The 21,769-nt window shown below is 36.9% G+C and overlaps 1 protein-coding gene across 5 annotated transcripts; it reads right to left on the reverse strand.

The window, feature by feature from the left end:
- Nucleotides 1-123: 123 nt before the first annotated feature.
- septin6 (septin 6) lies at nt 124-21,509 on the reverse strand. 5 transcript variants are annotated; one of them, XM_055178844.2, is made up of 11 exons: nt 21,356-21,509; nt 19,393-19,507; nt 16,513-16,708; nt 15,783-15,969; nt 9,318-9,479; nt 8,353-8,449; nt 6,520-6,688; nt 6,173-6,305; nt 5,685-5,875; nt 4,495-4,540; nt 124-1,429 (listed from the first exon to the last, which is right to left on the reverse strand). In XM_055178844.2, the coding sequence occupies exons 1-10, from the start codon at nt 21,479-21,481 to the stop codon at nt 4,537-4,539; spliced, it is 1,380 nt and encodes a 459-aa protein (XP_055034819.1). In that variant the 5' UTR covers nt 21,482-21,509; the 3' UTR covers nt 124-1,429; nt 4,495-4,536. The 5 variants fall into 5 exon arrangements, with proteins under 5 accessions (XP_055034819.1, XP_055034816.1, XP_055034814.1 ...); XM_055178842.2 differs by lacking the exon at nt 124-1,429 and adding an exon at nt 3,144-3,856; XM_055178841.2 differs by lacking the exon at nt 4,495-4,540.
- Nucleotides 21,510-21,769: the final 260 nt, after the last annotated feature.

A 21,769-nucleotide genomic window follows, 5' to 3' on the forward strand; every position in this document is an offset into this window, starting at 1 on the left:
ATATAAAGTATTTTGTTTTCAATTCTTTCCCATAGACACGTGTTTCTTAAATCACGTTTATTTTTTCATATAAAAATACTGGTAAACTAGAAAAGCATATTCGTAAGTATAACAACACAAAACTTGTTTTAATGTAGTTTTATTGAAAATGTACACCATGAATTTGTACTACAGTTAAATATTTCACAAATTTCTGGTATTATGGGGTGGTGTTATTGACATTAAGAGGAAAATATGGAAGGTGAGTAAAAAATGTATGCCAATCTTCACACCCAAAATGTTTCATACAGAAGATGAGTCACGTTTTCATTAAAACATGTTTCTACAGTACCTAGTGACTGATTAATAAAAATAAATCACTGGAAACCCTTCACATACACTTAAATGCAGCATTTGGCAAAATGGGAAACAGCATTTATGAATTATTTGACTCAACATTGTACCTGGAATAAATACACATAAAAATATTCTTAAAAAAGCATTTGAGGAGTAAACATGTCCAAGCAAAGTCTTTAAAATGACCTCACAAAAAATGTATATGCTCAGGGCATGCAAAAGAACAGAAGATAAAGAAAAAAATGGCACTGAATGTGACCTACATGGTATTTAATAGGTGATTCATTATTCTCTCTGATAATACATTTTGAATTAAATAAATAACTATTGTGGCCTTGAAAAGTATCCTGTAAAATGCATATAGGGCATTACAAAACAAACAATAGAAATCTTTTAGATTTGACTTGTATTCACCTCATGCGTTCAAATAAAGATTCTTGGTAAAATGACAACTAAATAGTTAATATCTCACTTAACATATCTGCTGCATTAATAACCAGAAACATGCGGGCCCATTTTCTTTGGATTTCCTCAATATTTCACAGCCAGTGTGTCAAAATATATCTTACGTCACCCCACGTAGTTCCACACCCTACATATTTTTAGCACATACAGTCTAGTTCTTGCAAAAGAATGAGTTAGTTTCCGTCTGATCCTCACAGTTAACTGCATGTTATTTTATGAGGACATGCAAGTTTATTCACAAACACAGGTATTTATAAAAGAAACTAAATGAATGTGTCAATAAAAAAATGAAACTGCAAGGCAATATTACAGAGCCAATGTCAAGGCAAGGGTTTTACCCTCTACAAATGAAAAGAAACTACATTTTAACTCATGTTCTGCTGTCGCCAGCTGTAAAAATACTAATGAGGGACTGCTTAGCATACCCTAATAATATCTTGAAAAATACCATGTTAAACTCACATAAGGCCATGTTCAACAGGGCACACAGCATGAAAACTAGAAACTAAAAATGTAAATAAACTTGAAAAAAGGCTGACTGAGTGAAAAAGACAGGAAGAAGAGCGGACGTTTAGTTGTCGTTGTAATCCCCTCTTCAGACAGGTGGCCAAGACAAAGTTAAAAGAAGCTAAAGAAAGAGAGGAAACACAAATGCTGATTAGAAAGTATCAGGAGTAACTAAACACATCAGCGACAGTGGGAAATCAACTACATATCAGTCAGTTGGGCACTCCAATTTCTCTTTTGCCAGCCGAAAGCATTAAGCATTTGAAATGTGGGTGGATACGAACACAATGTCCTTCTGCTCTGCTTTAAATTCACTGTGAATCATCTTAAACAGTGATTTGTTCATTCCTTTTTTAAATTGCATGAATGTTTAATGGTTAATTATTATTATTATTATTATCTATGAGCGATTTGTGTTTTCCAACCCCACATCCCTAAAGAGGCAAAAATCTTTAAAGCGCATTAGTCACACAATGCATCAGAAAACATACAGGGCATACACAGTAAGCACAGCTTTAAGCAAACGCTTTAGTAACAATAAATATAATGTTAGTAAAAAGCAGAAAAAGCCCATAATCAAAACACAAGTGATCTATGAGAAATGCAGACGACTTTGTTCCCACGGTCTCCCCTTAGTCTTGGGGTATGAGTTAACCAAAGAGTCTTGACCTGGTCCCCCTTATCAAAGCCATATTACTCAGTGCAGAGCCAGGGATTACTGCAAAGGAAAGTAAATACACACACGGCAGTGAGCAGGGACACTGGAAGGAAGCAAGAGAGTTAATAAAATAATGCTGATCACATCAATACCACCTGTTTCGAAAGACCTGAATCCATGTAGAAAAATGTCAACCAGCACAGAATTAACTATATCTGAATAGTCTGTTATTAAAGGTCTAAATCATATACAACTTTTAAGACACCGATTTGTTTTTATTAAAATGGCTGGCTAAATCTCACCTTTTTTGTTTACTTAAAGTTGTACGATTAAATTTGGTTTGTCCATCTTTTCCAACTTGGAAACATTCAGGCAAAATTTAGAAGTAGGATAAGCATTATTGTGATATTTAGTGAATAAAGACTCTTTAAAGGGACATTCCACTTTTTTTGAAAATATGCCAACCTTCCAGCTCCTCCAGAGTTAAACATCCGATCCCCACCGTTTTGGAAGCCATTCAGCTGATCCCCGTGACTGGCTCTAGCACTCCTAGCATAGCTTAGCATAATCCACCGAATCCGATCAGACCATTAGCATCGCACTAAAAAATAAGCAGGCGTAGTGATATTACGCACTGCCTGAAAATTGCCCCCTGCTATTGAAACTAACCAAGGGGACTATTTTCGGGCACTGCGTAATATCACTACACCTGCTGCAGCCGTGTTACATCAGCAAAGTCCTTGATTATTATGCCAGAATAAGAGTATAGTTCTTAGCCATATCTGCCTAGAAAATTGCAGCTTTTAATTTTCTGTCAGTCTTAGTACACGATGTAACAACAGAAGAGTCAAGTTTTAAATAGGGAAAATATTTAAACTCTTTGGTTATTTTTTAACGCAATGCTAATGGTCTAATCAGATTCAATGGATTGTGCTAAGCTATGCTAAAAGTGCTAGCACCAGACCCAGAGATCAGCTGAATGGATTCCAAAACGGCAAGAATCAAATATTCAACTCCAGGGGAGCTGGAAAATGAGCACATCCTCCAAAAAAGTGGAGTGTCCCTTTAAATGAAACACTTGTCATTTCATGCGTCTTTGAATTGTATATAAATAAACATTTTATACTCTTACATCAGGGATGCAAATATAAAACCTTAAACAATGACTCCTCCACAGTTTTAAGCTTTTATAAAGAATACATTTTATTACTCATACAAAAATTGGTCCCCTTGCAATTTTATTTATTAACTGGGATTTCTTTATATTCTGTGAAACATAAAAAGCCATAAAAATAATTATAAAAAGGTGCTAACATATGCATTAAATGTGCCAATAAGAAGCTTTGAGTAATTGTAATGACAAAAAACACATTGAGGTATGAATGCAGATGACCAGACAGCATCCGCATGACATGCATTGAGCTAAAATGGGACAACACTAGTTCAATACTACTCATTTACCTAAAGCTGGTTAACTATTCAGTAAGATGATGGGATAAAAATAAAAAATATTCGCTGTATGCTCATATAAATACCAAAAATTATAGTGGTACTATTAAAAATTGAGTCTCATTTTAGCCTGTTCACTACTGCAACTGTATCACTCGTGTAAAAGGTAACTCATGCAGAACAAAGCAACAGCACTGACATCATAAAACGGAGAAAGAAAAATCGATATGTAAAATAAAAGTTAATATATCAAACAATATATATGAAGGGCTCCATTCACAGTTAATATTCCTCCTCGGCTATTTTATGAGTGAAATTAGGAGGGGGGACGGGGTGGAGGCAGGAGAAAAGGGAAACGGGAACAGCATGGCTCAGGAACACTGAGGGGGGAAGAACTCATTCACAGCAGACAGGGGGAGCGCTTTCTACAGGAACCCTGAACTGGAAACGAGAGAGAAGGAAGATTATTGTTCCCTACAGGTTACATTCACACATTAACAAACACAGTGATCTATAATGTTAGTCATGCAAGTGACAAAAAAAGAGGGTGTATGTGGTAAGGCTTAAAATTGTTCTCTTACATCATCTTGTCTGCTTTATTTACATAAATTGGATGTCCCCCCCAAAAAAACCTAATCTGTCATACTATTTAAAGATCTGTGGCAAGGGACTGTGCACTAAACGATAGCATTGTGTTAATGCCAAGTAATGGACAAATGTGACCCAGCTGTAGAAGCCGAAAAACTAAAGGCTCTTTTGTGTGAAGTCACGGATAAGCAGTGAAGTTTAAACAACAGCAGACTGTTATGGATTTAGATGGCAGATGGCTGCACATCACACAGAGAGAGCAATAAACTCTCGCCAGGCGTTGGTGACATAATATCGCCTGCTGTTACCACACAGACACAAAAGTATTCAAGATAAAACGACTTAAAAGCATAATTACAAAATACTGTAATTGCATTTTAATATAGCAGGAATTACAGGACGCTAACTGCCTGCCACCATTAAATGCACTGGAATTTAGTTCCCTCGTGTAAATAAAGGGTTTCCTTTAAGAGATACTTTGAAAGCCTTACCAGCATAAGGTGTCTCATGCAGGACTGGGAGCAGGTGAAGGGTTAACTGGAAAACAGCATGGATGAAATGTACATAACACATGCAGACAAGACACCTTACATGTACAAACCCCAAAAAAAGAATCTGGACCCTTCAGCCACATTTAAATATGTATTAATGTCGTGTTAGATTAGGTAGCATTCCTACATTTTTAAATGTGGCTTCAACACATTTTGAGGTCACATGCAACATCAAACAATGAACATTGTACATGCCCTGCTCTGAGTGAGAAATACTGTATGATTTCTTTGGCTGTCTATCCGCAGGAATAGATACGACTCACTGGATTGTGAAAAGGAAGTTGCAGCTTTGGGGTTAAGCATCTGGACTGTTAATGCAAAGGCTACGGGTTGGTTCAATAGGTAATGCTGACAGAGGGACTGTAGTATTGCTAAGGTCACATCACCACTATGGATTTGCTCAAATGGGACAATAGTTGTATATTACAAAGTAAATACTATACAACCAAGAGCGGACAGTGTTTCCTCAGTATCTTTTCGATGTAAAATATAGAGCAATACAGAAGGAGGCTGCTGCCTTGTGGAGACATACAAGACACTTGAGGAATAAGTGGACAATTATAAACAGAAAAGATGGTTATAAAAGCAACAACAAAACTATAAACCTTGTGTGTGCAATTATCTTCATCCAATTGAATAGTCGGTGTATGAGGCAAATCAGCTTTAATACAAAACCATGAGTGGTTACCAAAAAATGACTTTTAACTGTAATTCTGCACTAATGCCAAAATCATCCCTTTAAAGAAATAGAGATATAGGTCATGCAACAGGTTAACTATTCTGAATATACTATAACTAGTCTAAAGCTAAGTAAATGAATTTATTCTGCAGGTTAGAAAAAGAGCTCTTCACATTTAATGTACAATGTTTAAGTGAATCAAGTATTGTACTGTTTACGAGGAACTGATTTGTCTTTTTTGATAAGATATATGGCTATAATATCATAATATTAAAGTATAAAAATTAATATTTATAACACTTAGTTGTGCCAATTTATACTGTTCATAGCTTTGCTCCGTATGTAAGCAAAGGTTGGGTAAATGCATACGCACACGTCGTCCTGCATCGTGAGCTTCAGGTGTTTTAGGAAGAGAAGTTTGTGAGGGTTAGGGACCATGTAGATTACTTACTTTTTCCTTTCTTTGTCTCTCTTGAGCGTGGTGGAGCCCCCTGCCTGCTGAGCCTGAGACTGCAAGAGCTCTGCGGCCGTCTTTTTCTGCTTGAAGCCGTTCAACTCATCGTCGAGAGATTTCTTCTTGTCCTCAAGTTTCTTCTTCTCATCCTGGTGGAGCTTCTTAAGACGGTCAAACTTTTCATGCAGCTGTGATGTGAACACCAGAGTCAGCATACTGAGCTATATTTAGCTCCACTTACTGTACATGACACCACACAACTTTTTTATCCGCACAACATAAAGCTTGCTATCGATTGAAAAACAGTTTTATCCTAAGAGTAAGCTTTGTCTGAATCTGTTTAAACTACTGTTTGGCTGTATTTTAGATAAGATCTACAAATCGTCATCAATTATAAACCTATGAATAAAGAATAGTTAGGTATGTGTAATGTCTGGTTACAATTGCTTTTATAAACAAAATATAGACTACAACCCCAAACAAACCTCTTTTTCTGCCTCTTTCAGCTCTGCCTCTTTCTCTTTGACTCTCTGGACAAACATCTGCCTCATCTCCTCCTCCTTCTTCTGCAGCTCACCCATGAACTCGTTTCTCTTGGCTTCGTACGTTTCCTGCAGGCTGAACCCGACAAGCAAGCAAATCATTAAAAACACATGAAACCCTTAAAAAGCATTCAGAAAAACAAGGCACCTGTAAAAGAACTTGTGTCTAAATATAGCACTATAGGTACTAGCTATATAGTATAGTAAGTTTTCTACACTGCTGCTGTACTTTTACAGAAGCTTTAATGCAAAAAAATTCAATTTAAGTCAATGGTGACATCACTCCTGACCTGAAGGGCTTGCTGTCAGGATCTGTGTCTTTGAAGCCCATCTCTTCCAGCTTACAGCGGCGATAGAGCTCATAGTGGCGTGTGTGGGTCTGCTCTCGCAGGTCCTCCATATTCACCCTGATCAACATCTCCCTCAGCTTCACAAAGTCACAGTGATTCTCGTTCTCCACCTGGAAAACACAAATGAAAAATGACTTTTGTGAAAATATATGATCTGACCATTCTGTTAAAGGCCGAGTCCACGATGTTTGAAAGCCAATGTTGATATTTGAAATCACCTAAACAAACACGCCCCTACCCCAATAGAATCTGGACCTTCTGTTGATAGACCCGCCCCACACATACGCAACCCGGCAAGGATGTCGGTTAGTAGACACGCTCCTTACTGCTGATTGGCTATAAGTGTGTTTTGGTAGTCGGTCCGTCTCCTTTTCCAAAGCGTTTTTCAAACATCGTGGACTCCGCCTTTAATGTACAGCAGCTTGTTTGTGGGGGCACTTTCAGAAATTTTGGTAGATAATCTCCAGGTCTGGCGCTAGCACTCCATTGAATCTGATTAGACCATTAGCATTGCGCAAAAAAATAACCAAAGAATATGGATATTTTTCCTATTTAAAATTTGACTCTTCTGTAGTTATATCGTGTACTAAGACCGACAGAAAATTTAAAGTTGTGATTTTCTAGGCAGATATGGCTAGGAACTATACTCTCATTCTGGGGTAATAATCAAATACTTTGCTGATGTAACATGGCTGCAGCAGGCGTAGCGATAATAAAATATATATATTAAAATAGTCCCCTGCCATTGAAAGTTACTAAGGGGACTATATTCGGCTGCTGCATAATATCACTGCACCTCCTGCAGCCATGTTACAGCAGCAAAGTCCTTGATTATTACACCAGAATGAGAGTATAGTTCCTAGCCATATTTGACTAGAAAATTGCAACTTTTAATTTTCCTTTGGATCTTAGTACATGATGTAACTACAGAAGAGTCAAGTTTTAAATAGGAAAAATATCCAAACGCTTTGAATGTGATGCTAATGGTCTAATCAGAATCAATGGATTATGCTAAGCTATGATTAAAGTGATACCACCAGACCCGAAGATCAGCTGAATGGATTCTAAAAAGGTAAAAATCAAATATTTAACTCTAGGGGAGCTGGAAAATTTGCATATTTTCAAAAAAAGTGGGGTGTCCCTTTAATTATTCAATCCTGGCTTTAGATATAATTCCTTCATTTTATGCCACTAATACTAGCAAGCTTTTCAAAAGAACAGTTGTCTTCATTGTGTGCGTGTGCCTAGTGTGATGTATTATGACACTATTAAACATACTGACTCACAGCATATAAAGCAAATTCTGATGCTCTCTCCTATCTAAATATATGCTGGCAGATATTCTGTGTTTGTGCAGAAAAACGTATTTCTTAGTACACTGATTTACAATCAAAGTTATTATGAGAACTATGTCTGCACACAACTCAGTAATGCCATAAATCATGAACATGACAGACACAGTAGTGGTGCACACACATATTACACATATTTACATTTTCCTTAGTCATGTCATTTTTACAACAGATCATCTTTTTTAGAAATCACATGGGGCAACATTATGTGGTGTTCTGTCTTTCAAGCTAACAAACCCTTTAAATCAATAATTCATAAAATATGTGTATTTAAATAAAATACATAATGTTGGTGTTTGTTATTAGGAATGACTATTGAGAGTGAGTGTCTGCATACAGCATTGTGTAAATAGTGACTGAAAGGCCAAACTGAGAGAAGAGCTCAGTGTCACTTCCTCTTGAAGACGTGACCAGCACTTACCCTGGACAGTTCCCCAGGGGTACTGGCGTGCTCGCACCATCTTGTTCCCAATCTTCACTTCCTCAGTGCTTCCAACCACTGCAAAAGGCAAATGACCCTGCAGAGACAAAAAACCCACAGGCAAATTATTTATCAGAAAAACTCCAGGCTATTTATAATTCTAGTAAGACAAATGATGACAGCATTCAAAACCATATAAATGTTTGCAAACTCACATTAAAACATTTATAATACTAAGCACAGCTTAAAAAGCACAACTAAATGCTTTATTTGACAGGGAGAATTGTGAGAGCAGAATGTCTACTTTGGAATTTGCATTAAACTTATAGTTAATACAATAATGAAGTCATATAGTTTAAGACCTAAACAACCATTAAACATTCTTGAGAGTAAAACAGTTTTTAGCAAAAAAAAAAAAAAAAGAAGAAACTCCATTCAACTTTAGTGACTAAGTAATTTCTCACAGTGTCAATGCACTTTAAACTGTCAGCTTGTTAAAATAATATTATCGGGAAGGGCTTTTAAAATGTAATACATAAGAGACACATCAGAGCCAATTAATGTTATTTCTCCTGAGACCCTGAGAAGTTAGTCAGTACTGGTGAAACCCACATGACTGCAACAAGCAGCTTTATATGCCTGTTTCTTTCCCCACTACTCTGTTGTAATAGTACACTGATAATGTACGTCTTTTCTTTTGTTGTGTCATTTCCGAAGCAAATACAAGCTGGACAGCAGATGGACTCCATTACTTTAACTGTTGTAAACGGTCATGAGGTGAAATGGAAACTGCATTAAAACTGAAAAAATAAAATCTGACTGTGTCGTCTCACTTCAAAGCAGTACATTTTTGATATTTACTGGAAGCAGCACTAAAAACGAATACACATAATTAGCTTACAATGTTGGCAATAAAAATAAATACATATAAAAAACAACATTAAGTTTTAAACTGATCTCCTTACATTCATGGTTGAGTTGATCTCTGCCACGGTCTCATCATCAGTGGGGAACTGGTAGATCTGCACGCCATTGCTCACCAGCTCGCTCGTGATCTTGATTTTGAACTTGGCAAGTTCACTCTTTGAGATGGCATCTGATTTGGCAATGATGGGAATGATATTCACCTGTATGTTAGAAGAGTGAGACTTCATTCGTGCACACAAGGGACATCCTCAAAGGACCAGTAAGAACTGCAATTATCAGAGCATTTATATAGTGAAAACACAAATGTAACTGAATGACTCTTTGGGTCAACACAAAGAATACAATCTTTAAAGGGGCTACATGTAGGTTATTACTTAAAAAAATCTTTAAGATAAGAGTTTTCATTTGTATATTTATGAGCCAACCATAATGTAATAGAAAGAATGACACCTTGAGTGTCCTCCACGATGTCTCTATCAGCCTGTAGGCTCTTTTGTGTGTGGAGAAGTCGGGTCCGATTTGGCACGAAATTCAAAATGTGATGTCATGCGCGTGCTCGTCTACTTGGGCGTTCCATATAGACGCGTACGCCAGCCATTAGTAAACAGCGGCAATCGCTAGCATGTTTCAAATGGACTCTGTAGACGGAAAGAAGCGACCAACTTCCAGCACAATCCAGACACTCACGGAAACTCCTCGTAAGTTTAAAAAAAATCTAGTGCGGCCAAAATAGAGCGTGACCGGCGTCGGGGCAAAGACATGAGTAAACATCGGATTGGCATTTGATTCTTGGAGGGAGCTCCGGTCAGCGCTGGGTATGAAAACAGACCCCGAGCTGGCTTTCTTTTTATTGCAAAGGTAAGACATAGTTACAGGGCATTTGTAATATATTATTTTATTGATTTTGTGGTGTAATGCTGACGATAGCATGTAGCACAGGACTGTTTCAAAAGTTATTGTCTTATATGAATTATTTTTATTCAGAGCAAGAGTGCATTAAGATTGTGAGTGTCGGGAGTGTGTTTTACAGTGTCGTGTTATAAAACTTTTAGAAATAGACTTTAGTTGAAAATATAAAATATCACTGCAACATTTTACTAAAATATGGTCTGTCAAACAATAACCTTACAGTACTGTAACTTTTCTTACATTTGTAAACATGCTGGTGAATCTCAATGAGCTGTCTGTGGTTGCTACGGCAACTCTGGTTGTTGTGGTCGTCCTCGTACGAGTGTGCCCACCGAGAACGAGCATGAGACTGGCTGCAGTTTCTATAACGGCCACTGGTGTCAGTAACAGTTAGAAATTTCTGAACTTACGGAGAGCCCCTTTAAAGCCCCATGATATCAAAACTGACTACTCTTATTTTTTAATGGAATATATTGCGGTGTTCATTATAAATAATTTATCTTGTGGGTCTTTGTAAATAAAATAAAAAAACCATGTGCCCTTTAGGGAAGTCGATGGTTACAATCAGCTGTGTGCTTACCATCATTTATCAAAATATCTTCTTTTGCGTTCATCAGAAAAAAGAAATTCATACAGGTTTAGAACAACACGAGGATGAGAAAATGGCAACAGATTTTTCATTTTGGGGTGAACTATCCCTTTAAAAAAAACAGTTCATTATGTAAGGTCTTTATACACCACTGGTAATATAGATATGTATATTATATTGCATTTCTGTCAAGAGATTTTCTAAAAGTTACACATTGCAAGTCAGCCAACTCTCTCCAGTAATGTAGTAAATTATTAAATCTGGGTATGAGTATCTCAAAGCAACCTCCAAACATCTGGCTGACACAAGATATTTATAGACACTAAGATGTTTCTCAGCAAATGGAATAAATGGCATACAGATGACTTTTTACTCTGTACAAGTTGCCGTAGACACATGTACAGACACAAACACCCACCCATCCTTTAAAATTTCATTAAGCAACCTCATTAAGAGGAACTGATGCCATTTCAGTAAACTCCACAGAAACCTCTGCAAGCTTACATAACACTTCTGTCTGATTATATGGCAATGTGCCGCTTACTGGGACAGAAATCTATTTAAGGTGCACTGCGAAATCAGTTTAAAAAGGGTATTTAAAGGAACAGTTCACAAAAAAAGCTAATTTTGTCATCATTTATTCACTTTCACAGTGCTTAGGCACATGACAGGCTACAAACATACACCATCAGAAATAAAGGTACAAACGCTATCAATGGGGCAGAAGCCTTTTAAAAAGTACTCCTTTCATGTACCAAAAAATGTACCTTTGAGGTACAAAAATGGTACACTTTAGGAGCGTTTCTTAAAGGGTACCATCCCGTGACAGCTTTTGTACCTTTATTACTGACAGTGTAGTGAACAAAGTCTAACAGACCATTTTTATTATATGTTTATAGTTCTTTTTATGGTGCTTGGCAGTCCCAGTACCTATTCAATTTCATTACATGGAAAAATGATAGGAGCTTTACGTTCAATGCAGATGGAAATCAATCCAACAGGACTCACAAATCATGTTCATGAATGACATAAGGAATGACGCAAGTTTAATAAATGTTAAATACAACAACAACAGAGTGGCATGGTAAATGCTACAACTATTACTTCCACAAGCCACATTTCACAGATTGATCAAGGTACTACATGGAAGTATCGCAGAAGTGACTCGACAGTATTGCTTTCGAATCGCTCTCCTGATACTTTGATGTCTGCATGAAGTCAAAACACCTATGATTTTTATAGCTGTAAAAGCAGAAACCAAGGATAACGCAGACATGACACCACTAACAGGTGGTTACATGTGCTTATACCACGGGTCTGTTGAATGCTGCATTCTGATTGGCTGAGAAATGTTCTATGGGTGTTGATTATTTTTCTGTAAACCGCACACCTAATTTTTCAAATGTCTTAAAAATAGGCACCAGAGCAATGTTTGTGGTAACCGTGGTATAAGAGGAATAATTGACTCCGGTCCTTTGAATTATTTGAAAATAATGCGTCGTGCCGCATTACCACCTTGGTGTGCATTATTTTCTTATAATTCAATGGCCCGTCGTCAATTATTCCTTACAAATGTCACTGGTGGAAACATTTAAAGGACAAGTTCGGTATTTTACACTTAAAGACCTTTTTTAAGATTGTTTATGGTGAAATAGAACGGTTTTGACTGAAATTTCGACATATGCGGCTGCCCTGAGAATTTTCGGGTGTTTTAGTGTTTCACCTCACACCTCTACAATAGGTTTAATGGTGCACTGGAACAATCCTTCCTAAAATGCATTAAACTTTCGTTTACAAAGACGTGAAACTCACCGAGTGGTCAGGGGTGTTCACTGATATGCTCACACAAAAATCGCTGAAAACATCCAAGTGATTTTTGGATATTGTAATGCCAAAATCTTACATGTTGTGCCTTAAATTTAAGGTATAAGTACAGTAGCTATGTTTCCATTCATCTATTTTTATGTGCATTTTTTGAGATGCGCATAAAAAAATCGTTGGTTGGAAACGCCATAATGTGCACTTCTAAAAATGGGCATAAAAAACATATACAAAATAATTTAAGTTGGATACATTTCTTATCAGATAAGAAAACATGCCCATGAACTAAAATGAAAACATTTTAACCGAATAAATCCCTAGATGCGCATTAGACGACATAACTGGACAAACCATCTTACAGATCGCAGTGCACAGCATCTAAAATACAGTTTTGGAAGTTCTGAAATGAACAGGTAAGACTTTTATTTCAATGGCTCGGTATATTACTTTAAAGGACCGTCTAACTTGACTGTCAAAATAGCTGGAATCCACATATGTAGGATTCCACAGGTGTAGCCTATTGTTTTTCCCCGCTGCACGCTCTAAGGTGATTATACATGAACATTGTTCAATACAGTGGCTTTAGTCTTTTCTTACTGATATTTAGCAACAGTTTATCAGGAAGTGACGATTTTGCTCTCTTCAGCTCACTGGATGGAAACGCATGCTTCATTCGCAAATGTTAAATGCAATATTTCAATTATGTGCATAAGTTTATTATTCAACCTTGGATGAAAAACATAGCCATTGAGGGTAAAATGAACCATGGATGATGAGTAGTAACCAACAAACACCCATCCTCCACTCAAGATTCTCTCCTCATCTTTTACACACACCACACATATGGAGTGCTCTCATCCCACTCAGGTTTTTACACACCCACATAACCCTCTAGTACTATTTTCTCAACCAAGCCACTCGGTTTTCTGATTCCTCTCATTTACTAGTGATGAACTGTAAGTGTAAAACACAAAACCCTGAGTAAATGTCTGGATATAGTGAGAGTACACAGGAAGTAAACGAGGCAACTATTAGGCACTTTGTCTGATCTAGGAGAGCATATTTGTTTAGGGAGTCTGCACAAGCACAGAGGGAGAGATTAAATAGAATGCAGTATTACACAGCTGACCTTCATTAGTTTCATTAACACACATGCACAGCCATCAGCTGAATGCTTAATAAACCACTAAGGCTATGTCCACACGAAGCCGGTGCATTCCCTATCCGATAATTTTTTTTCCTTGCTCTAAAAAAATAATCCGTAAACACGAAACCACTGAAACCGACTGAAAGCGGTGTAGTATATATGCCGGACCAGTATGGGGCGCTGTAATTCTGCCACAGATATACACTATACACGGAGAAGAAGACTTTGAGCATGCGCATAACCAACGTATGGTGTTGTCCATTATCGCTTGTTGGTCACCACAATTGCATAGAAGCAATAGATTTTGCTGTAATAAAGCTAGTAGGCTTTAGTAGCTTCTGTAGTATGAACACGATCACATAGTCCGCCGTTATTGTTGTTGCTGTTACGTGTGACGCTTCCGACACGTGATGTGATGACGTTTTCGCTTCACAAAATATACGGATTGGCTGTACAGACGAAACCGCAAGGGTGTCGGTTTCAGATTTATCCACTTTAGGACCCGGTTTCAAAAAATAGCGGATTCAGTCTCCCAAAACGCCGGATCCGTGTGGATGAAACGCCAATAAGATAACAAATTTATACGTATGCAGTGATACGCGTCTCCGTGTGGACAGACCATAATACTTAAAACATAAACTGCATGTACAGATAAACAGCAAATAATCATGCAAAAGAGGAACTTTACTTACATTAAAGCTAATTTTTTTAGTTTTAGGGTTGCTTTTTTGTGTTATGGCTCAACAACACAAGGTGCGTTCCATTCGACCGTAAGTGGACTGCGAAGTGGACTTCACAGGGTATTCAGCTATCTTAAGTGAGATTCCAATCCGAAGAAAGCGAACATGTTCAGTTCGAAGGGCACTGCGCACGGCATAGGGAATCAGGGAACATCGATACATCACTTCACAGGAAGTGGAGAGCGATAATCACCCAACTGTCATTGCGCGCATCACGCGATCACCAGTCAGAACGGTCAGACCGCTATGCAATTATATGACAATCGTTTAAAAACACATAAATACACATAGTTAACCAAATATAAGTTTAGTTTCATATTTTAGTTTAGTTTCACAGGGAGTAGGGAGCAGTGAACACTCCGTAGGGACCCTGTTGAATGGAACGCACCTACAGATTTCTGTGCCTGGTCAACAAAGTAATTGTGTGTGCACACCCCCAGTGACTAGCAACAGCAGAGCAACGCAATCTCGTTCTTTTCAATGGAAGCTATGCGACATCCGGATACACAAGCGACAATGACCTTTGGGGACAGGAAGTGCGCGTGTGCAGCTGCGAGAAAGAGTTAAATTGTATGCAAATGACAAGTGACTTTTGGGAGCGACTCCCAATGAGAGTAAAGCAATTGATCAAATACGTTGGACACTAGGGTTGTGCCGATAGTATCGTGTATCGACGATCGTCAGACATATCGCTAATAGCGAGCTTTCACTTGTAATACACGTGGCTGTGACATTTCCTTGCACTAGAGAGGTTTCTTAGGTGTGCAGAGCACTAAAACCAGCGAGTTTGTTGTTCCCACTCCCTGGCACGCAGGAAATTTTAGAGTGCCTGGACTTAATGATGCGCTCGGATTAATGGCATCAGTTTTAAGAAGGTTGAGGTTATGACAGTGTTGCCCTTGCTTCTTTTTTGTCCACCAATCAAGTGACTTGTCATAAATAAGTAAAAAATGAACAAATAAATAAATGAGTAAACTACTGCCCCGCCCCCCGATACTATAGTGTATTGGCGATCTCACTGGCTAACGATAGGATGATCTCAAATTGGGGCAATTCCTCCAACACTACTGGACCCAGTAAAAACATTTTGGTGGTCACAACCTAATTCAGGTTTGTGCTTGCACTGCTAATATGTTTAGTCACCCATGTTTTTGTTTGAGATATTTCTAAAACAAAAACATGGCTGACTATACATATTAGCAATGCGAGCACAAACCAGATTTTTTTTCATTTAGGCAAGTGGGATCAAACTTTAAAAGTTTAATTAAAAAATGTAATAAAATAAAAAAATACTGACCTTACTGTCCAGCTTCTTCATAGTAACTAGGTCAAGTGACTTTAGTGAGTGTCCAGTGGGGGCAATGAAATACAGACAGGCGTGGATCCGTGTATCATGATAACTGTGTAGGGTGCGTTTAATCTTCAGTTCCTCTTGAAGGTACGCTTCAAACTGAGCATCAATGAACTCCACAATAGACTTGTAACTGCAGAAAAAAGTGCATATTTTTGAAAAAGATAATTTAGTTATACAGCACAAAAGAGTATTAAGGATGCTTCGTTAGCATGAAGCTTATGCCAGAATTGTATGTATTGATTTTAGTTCAGCTTTTAATACCATTAGGACTGGCATTCTATTACAATGACTTTTAAAACTGGGTACTACTGGGAGCCTTTAAATGTGGATCAAAGATTTTTCATCAGATAAAGTTAATTGAAGTCTGAGAATACAGTTAAACTTCAATGATCCAAAAGACTTATTTAATAGGTACAATCATAAAAACACAATAAAATAAGATACAGTACTAAGACTTTGTGAAATGAGCAGTCAGTAAAGCACATTTAACCACAATAAAGCAGCACACACAAGATTTGAAACTCTGATGTTAAGTTTTATTTGTAGTTTTATTGTTCCCGTTTTTCTTGTTTCACTTATGTACATATTACATATACAGAACTAACATTTGAAAGCTTAAGGTTCTGCATCTGTGTAAACCATACATTTTAAAATAACCAGAAGCGGATCTTACCTGTCCTCTTTGTTGATCTGATCTCCAAAGCCTACAGTGTTGACAACAGTCAGCTTGAGGCGAACATTGCTCTCCTGCAGCTCGTAAGTGTTGGACTTGAGTTGCACCCCGGGCTGATTGTGTTGCGTAGGCTCACCTTCAAACTTGGTATTGAAAAGGGTGTCCATGAGGGTGGATTTTCCCAAACCCGTCTCACCTATAATAAACACATAACAGCAAACTATTACACTCCTGTTGTTATTTTTCAAAAGAACATAGTGCCAACATACAAAAAATGTCCTCAGTCTTTAATGAATTAATTTTAATTCATCAAAAACAAAACTGTTTTCAAGTATGTTTTTCCCAGTCAAGTATCCCCCCAGTCTCCTAATGTACACATAAAAACAGATGCCGATGAGGGCAAGCATGTGATTTTTTGATAGATCCCCACTATTTATGATTTTTGGAGAAATAAACCTACAGCTGTCTCACATTAAGTTGTCTGTCCATAAAAAACTGAGCTATTCTAACATAAAATTCACACTTGATCTTTAATATAGACGTCTACCTTTTAACAGATGCAAATGCTGCAGATGGTTACCTCTGGAATGAGAGTAAATCTAAAAGCCATTCAGCAAATCCTGGCTTACTCTGCTGAAGTTCCTATTCTTGCTTTCCTTACAACCACAAGTGAAGTAGAAATGGACATCATGCAACACCACCAGAATGTTAATTATATGGATGGCTCACATTCGCCATTTTTTCATAAACTCAGCCTGCCGGCCCACAAACCCCATTCTGCTTTCACTGCAGGCCTGAGCAAAGAGCCTCTTTTAACACCTAAATATAAAGTGGCAAATTTCCTAAGACTGAATTAAAGGCAACACGGTCATCACACACTGGTGATCTCTTCCAAAAACCTCAGGCAATCAAAGCCCATTGAAGAGAATCACAAGCATCTTCTCTCTTCAGATAATCGCAGACTGACACACAGCATGCCAAAGAACGCTGCATTTACAAAACATGAAGCTTCAGAACCTGCGTATTGAGTCCTTTCCAAACGCCAAATTCATTAAATAGTTTAAAAGTTAATTGTGAAAAAAAATTACAAAAGCATACTGATCACCTTTTTGTTCATTTGAAGATTTTTTTTCTATACATTTTACTAAAAAGTATTAGATGAGCAATTCCAGCACATTTTCAATAAAAAATTTAAATATAACTTCTCAGAGAATATATTTTTAATATATAAATAATATGAAGAGTTTGGTTCCAAAATGCGATAAACGCTATTTTTTTTAATTAGTAACTGCAGTAACCTGATACCTGATCAGTATTGTATCAGTTTTTGAAAGTAAATTTTACGCAAAATCCAATATCCGCCATGTCATTCTGTTATCTTTTCTCCCTTTTTTCCCAAATCGCGATAAACGCCACTCCTCCTTTTCTGCAGAAAGAATGCAATAAATCCGCTCAACAAATCTTGTACTACGTGATCAACAAACAAACAAACACAAATTAATACTTTGATGGCATTAATAAACCTGTGGTGGTTTTCTGTGATGGGAAATAAGCCATCGACATCTTATAATTTACGCGAGAGGCACTCGGAAAACGGAATAGGCCGGTTTGCTTGTTCTCCCGAGTCCCGACAGCATCAAGCTTCTCTCATGCCAACACATCAACCACAGCGGATCTTATGAAAAACTTTAGCCAATAAAAATCGAGCAGGACCAAAACATTTTACAGCTGAGCGCTGCGAAAAAAAGTTCAGTGACAACGTTTCAAGTATAACCGCAGCAATGTGTTCTTAATATAACAAAGTAAGTGTTTTGATTAATGCTATTAATGTTTATTTTTTTAATCAGTGTATACCACTAGTCAACTAAATTTATAGATAGATTCAATGGATTTATTGCATTTTGTGAAACAATAATTAGTTTTTATAATAAATCTTTGAAAATCAAATTATGGATTTTTTATGTTGTTGTAACCTAAAGATGCTATGTAAAAGTTTCAACAGAAAATAGTGGTTTTCATCTTATCACTTTCATTGGTATAGAAAAAACGTTTTTACCAAAATTAGTCAAAATGGATTTATTGCGTTTTGGAACCAAACTCTTCATATATTAATATATTACCAATATATTAATCCATCTATTCATATTACCTAAGCCCCTGATGACTAATTCCAGACATCTGAAAAATATGAATCTATACTCATGTTTTTTTTATTTTAAATAAAGAAAATACATGTGTTGTGGATGTGAAAAATGTGCTTTTTACATGTTTTAGATAGATAACATACTTTATAGGATTTTGTGAATTATTAAAATGCACAAACCAGAAGCAATAACATCCAACAAATGGAGAAGGGACAGCAGCTCATCAAAAAACAAATAATATCCATTTTGTGCGCACTTATGAGGAAGAAACAATGTTAAGGATGTGACATTTTTCCGTTATGGATGTAACGGTTCAAAAACTGCACTTACTTAACTATAGAAACTAATTTGAAAAAATGTTTGAAAACTTAAGAGACCACATATTGGTATTAAAGCCACTAAATATTGACACAAAATATCAGTACAATTAAAAACTTTCTGTATAAAGTAAACTTTTTAATGTTAAGGTTGGCATTTGCATGGAATTGCTCATCTAACATGACATAAGTCATCTAAGTCATGTTAGATGAGCAATTCCATGCAAATGCCAACCTTAACATTAAAAAAGAAAACTTGAAATCAGGGTGAAAAAATAAAAACCATGACTTCCTGCATGCACTCTATCAGTGCACCAGTATTTAGTAAGTGGGTCATAGGAGAGAATCAGCATGTAGGGGTGTGACAAATGGTTCGTTTTGCCTCAAGCAGAATGGGAGCACCCGCATGGCATACTCACCAACACAGAGAATATTGAAGCAGAAGCCGTGGTTGACGGATTTGTTGACCAGCTGGTCTGGCATGCTGTCGAAGCCAACATGACCAGATAGTGGGACAGCACGTGCACCCTCTCCCTAATAGAAATATAAAATGAAATATTTAAAAATAAATGAATTATTTGCTCTAGGCAAAGGAAATATTTGTGACCGCAAATTCAGCTAAGGTAAAAAACATTCTGTGAAAATAATATAACTTATAAAATAATAACAAAACCTGAATATCTTTAATATTAACTCAGTAAGGCATGTCAAAAATTGAAATGAAAGTGAAATCAATGAGTGAGCTCAAACTTTGATGCTTCATACCTTATCATTACTTTAGATGAAGACTTTAGTCTGAATTTCACAGACAGGATAACATTTTTGTAAACTCTAAGGTCCCAATCATATAAGGATGCAAAAAAACTAAATTCAACTTATTTTCACAGGCCATATATAATATGTTTGACATGTACAGAAATATAGTTCAAATCTCCAAGGTTCTGCGACATGCACTTCCTTTATCCGGTGTGATCTTGACAGTTAAACCACATTTAGATAAACAGACACGTAAACCTTCTGTGATCAACAAAAATTGTTGTAGTTACCGACTAATGCAGAAAGCTGTTAAGTTGTTGTAAATAGTATAACAAATGCCAAACATCATAAATTCTGGCCTACTATAACACTTCCTCTGCTATTGTTCACACAGGTCTGCCACCTGGCATGCAAAAGGTCTAGCTGGAAAGGCTGTCTTGCCCACATTTAAAGCATATCCTTTGGTGAGTGGGTGTGTGCACATGTTTGAGCTAAGCGGGAGTAAAGAGAACATGCAAAATCAATTGAATGTTGGGCCAATTTATCATTATTTATCAATGCATGCTTAATGTAATAATAGTCCATTATTCAAATAGAAACATTTTATTATCTTGATGCATTAAATTGTAATGAATGGTTATCAAAAGTGCATTCAACTAAAAGGAAGTCAATCGATGCAGCAGATGGCCAGAAACATTACTGAAGAAAAACAACAGAAATTAAATTTTAAATAAGCTTTAAATACAGTACAATGCAGGCAAAAAACATCCTGGACTACAGTAGCATCTTAATGACTTAACAAACATGTCTCATTCTGCCACACATGTGCAACATACCAAAACCTGACAACTGTAAAAATACCAAAATGGGGGTGGGTGACCATGATAGACCCCACTAGCTTTAAAACTAAATATTAGATTGTAATACTGACATAACTATCAGTTACCATTTTCACACAGTTTTTGGGCTAAGGTCTCGAGCCTGCTGCCACAATGGTACATAATAAAAACACGTCAGAATGCACAAAAGACAAACTACTACAACAAAGTCAATATCATATTTTATATGTCATTTTCTGACATGCACGTAGGAAATACTTCATGATAGACAACGCCCAGAATCAAAGATGGTAATGCTATGAAATATAACGGTATAAGGTGCGCATCAATAAGCTGAACTTTTACAAAAGGATGCCATGTTAGCTGTGATCGTTTTGGTCTGTTCGTGTTTTTAAAAGATGTTTTCTTTTACACGTTTAAAATCATCAATCGTGTTCACTATAAAACAAAATTAAACGGAAATGTTCGTCCGTTGTTGTTGGCCCTCATCGTTATGACATTTATCCCTCAAAAAAACAATAAATGAAGACAAAAATGCAATCTAACATAAATTCTAACTGTTAACTACTTATCCTAAACACGAACTTAAACGCAACCGGTCCGCAGCTTTAAATACTGTAAAATTGATCCGTTTGGTGATAATGGGCCATCGCGTTCACTTTCAATTAAAATTCATAATATATGGAGCAAAAATGGATATCAAATGTGCTAAAAATGGCTGACACCAATTCGATACTATAATCCGGTAACACAACACCACGTTTTAACAATAAAGCAGTTATTTTACCGCTTGTCTTGCTATCTCTGTGGCCGCCATGGTCCTCTCTTGCATCGACTCTTCCACAGGAAACTGCAGCCCGCACGCAGAGCAAAGCAACAGCAGAGACGGGAACTGCACGTTAGACTGTACCATCTACGGTTCATGCCGAAATCACGACAGTCTTCATTTAATTTTTTAATAACACATATTTAAAAAAATGTACTTGTATGTGTACTGGTTAAATCGAATGTATACGTTGTTATTTTTTACTCAATTTGCTAATGAAAAAAAATCCTCGTTTACAAGCGGGACCCTCGTTTTATTGAATGGTTCAGTCTGTCATGTCTTCAGTTCAACCGATACAACGTATTTCTCTACAGGTCTTTTAGCTACAGCTACAAGTTAAATGAAACTTACTACAGAAAATGTTTAATATAAAAA

Source organism: Misgurnus anguillicaudatus, chromosome 16 (assembly GCF_027580225.2).
Source record: "Misgurnus anguillicaudatus chromosome 16, ASM2758022v2, whole genome shotgun sequence".
Lineage (NCBI taxonomy): Eukaryota > Metazoa > Chordata > Actinopteri > Cypriniformes > Cobitidae > Misgurnus > Misgurnus anguillicaudatus.

Bases quoted from the DNA above. Each gene is read 5' to 3' on its own strand.
- septin6 (XM_055178839.2), bottom strand. From the start codon at position 21,481: ATGGTACAGTCTAACGTGCAGTTCCCGTCTCTGCTGTTGCTTTGCTCT. The intron at 9,480-15,782 runs GTCAGTATTTTT...TCTAACATACAG, and splicing joins TGAAGAAGCTGGACAGTAAG to GTGAATATCATTCCCATCAT. The intron at 6,306-6,519 runs GTCAGGAGTGAT...TGTCGGGTTCAG, and splicing joins CCTGACAGCAAGCCCTTCAG to CCTGCAGGAAACGTACGAAG.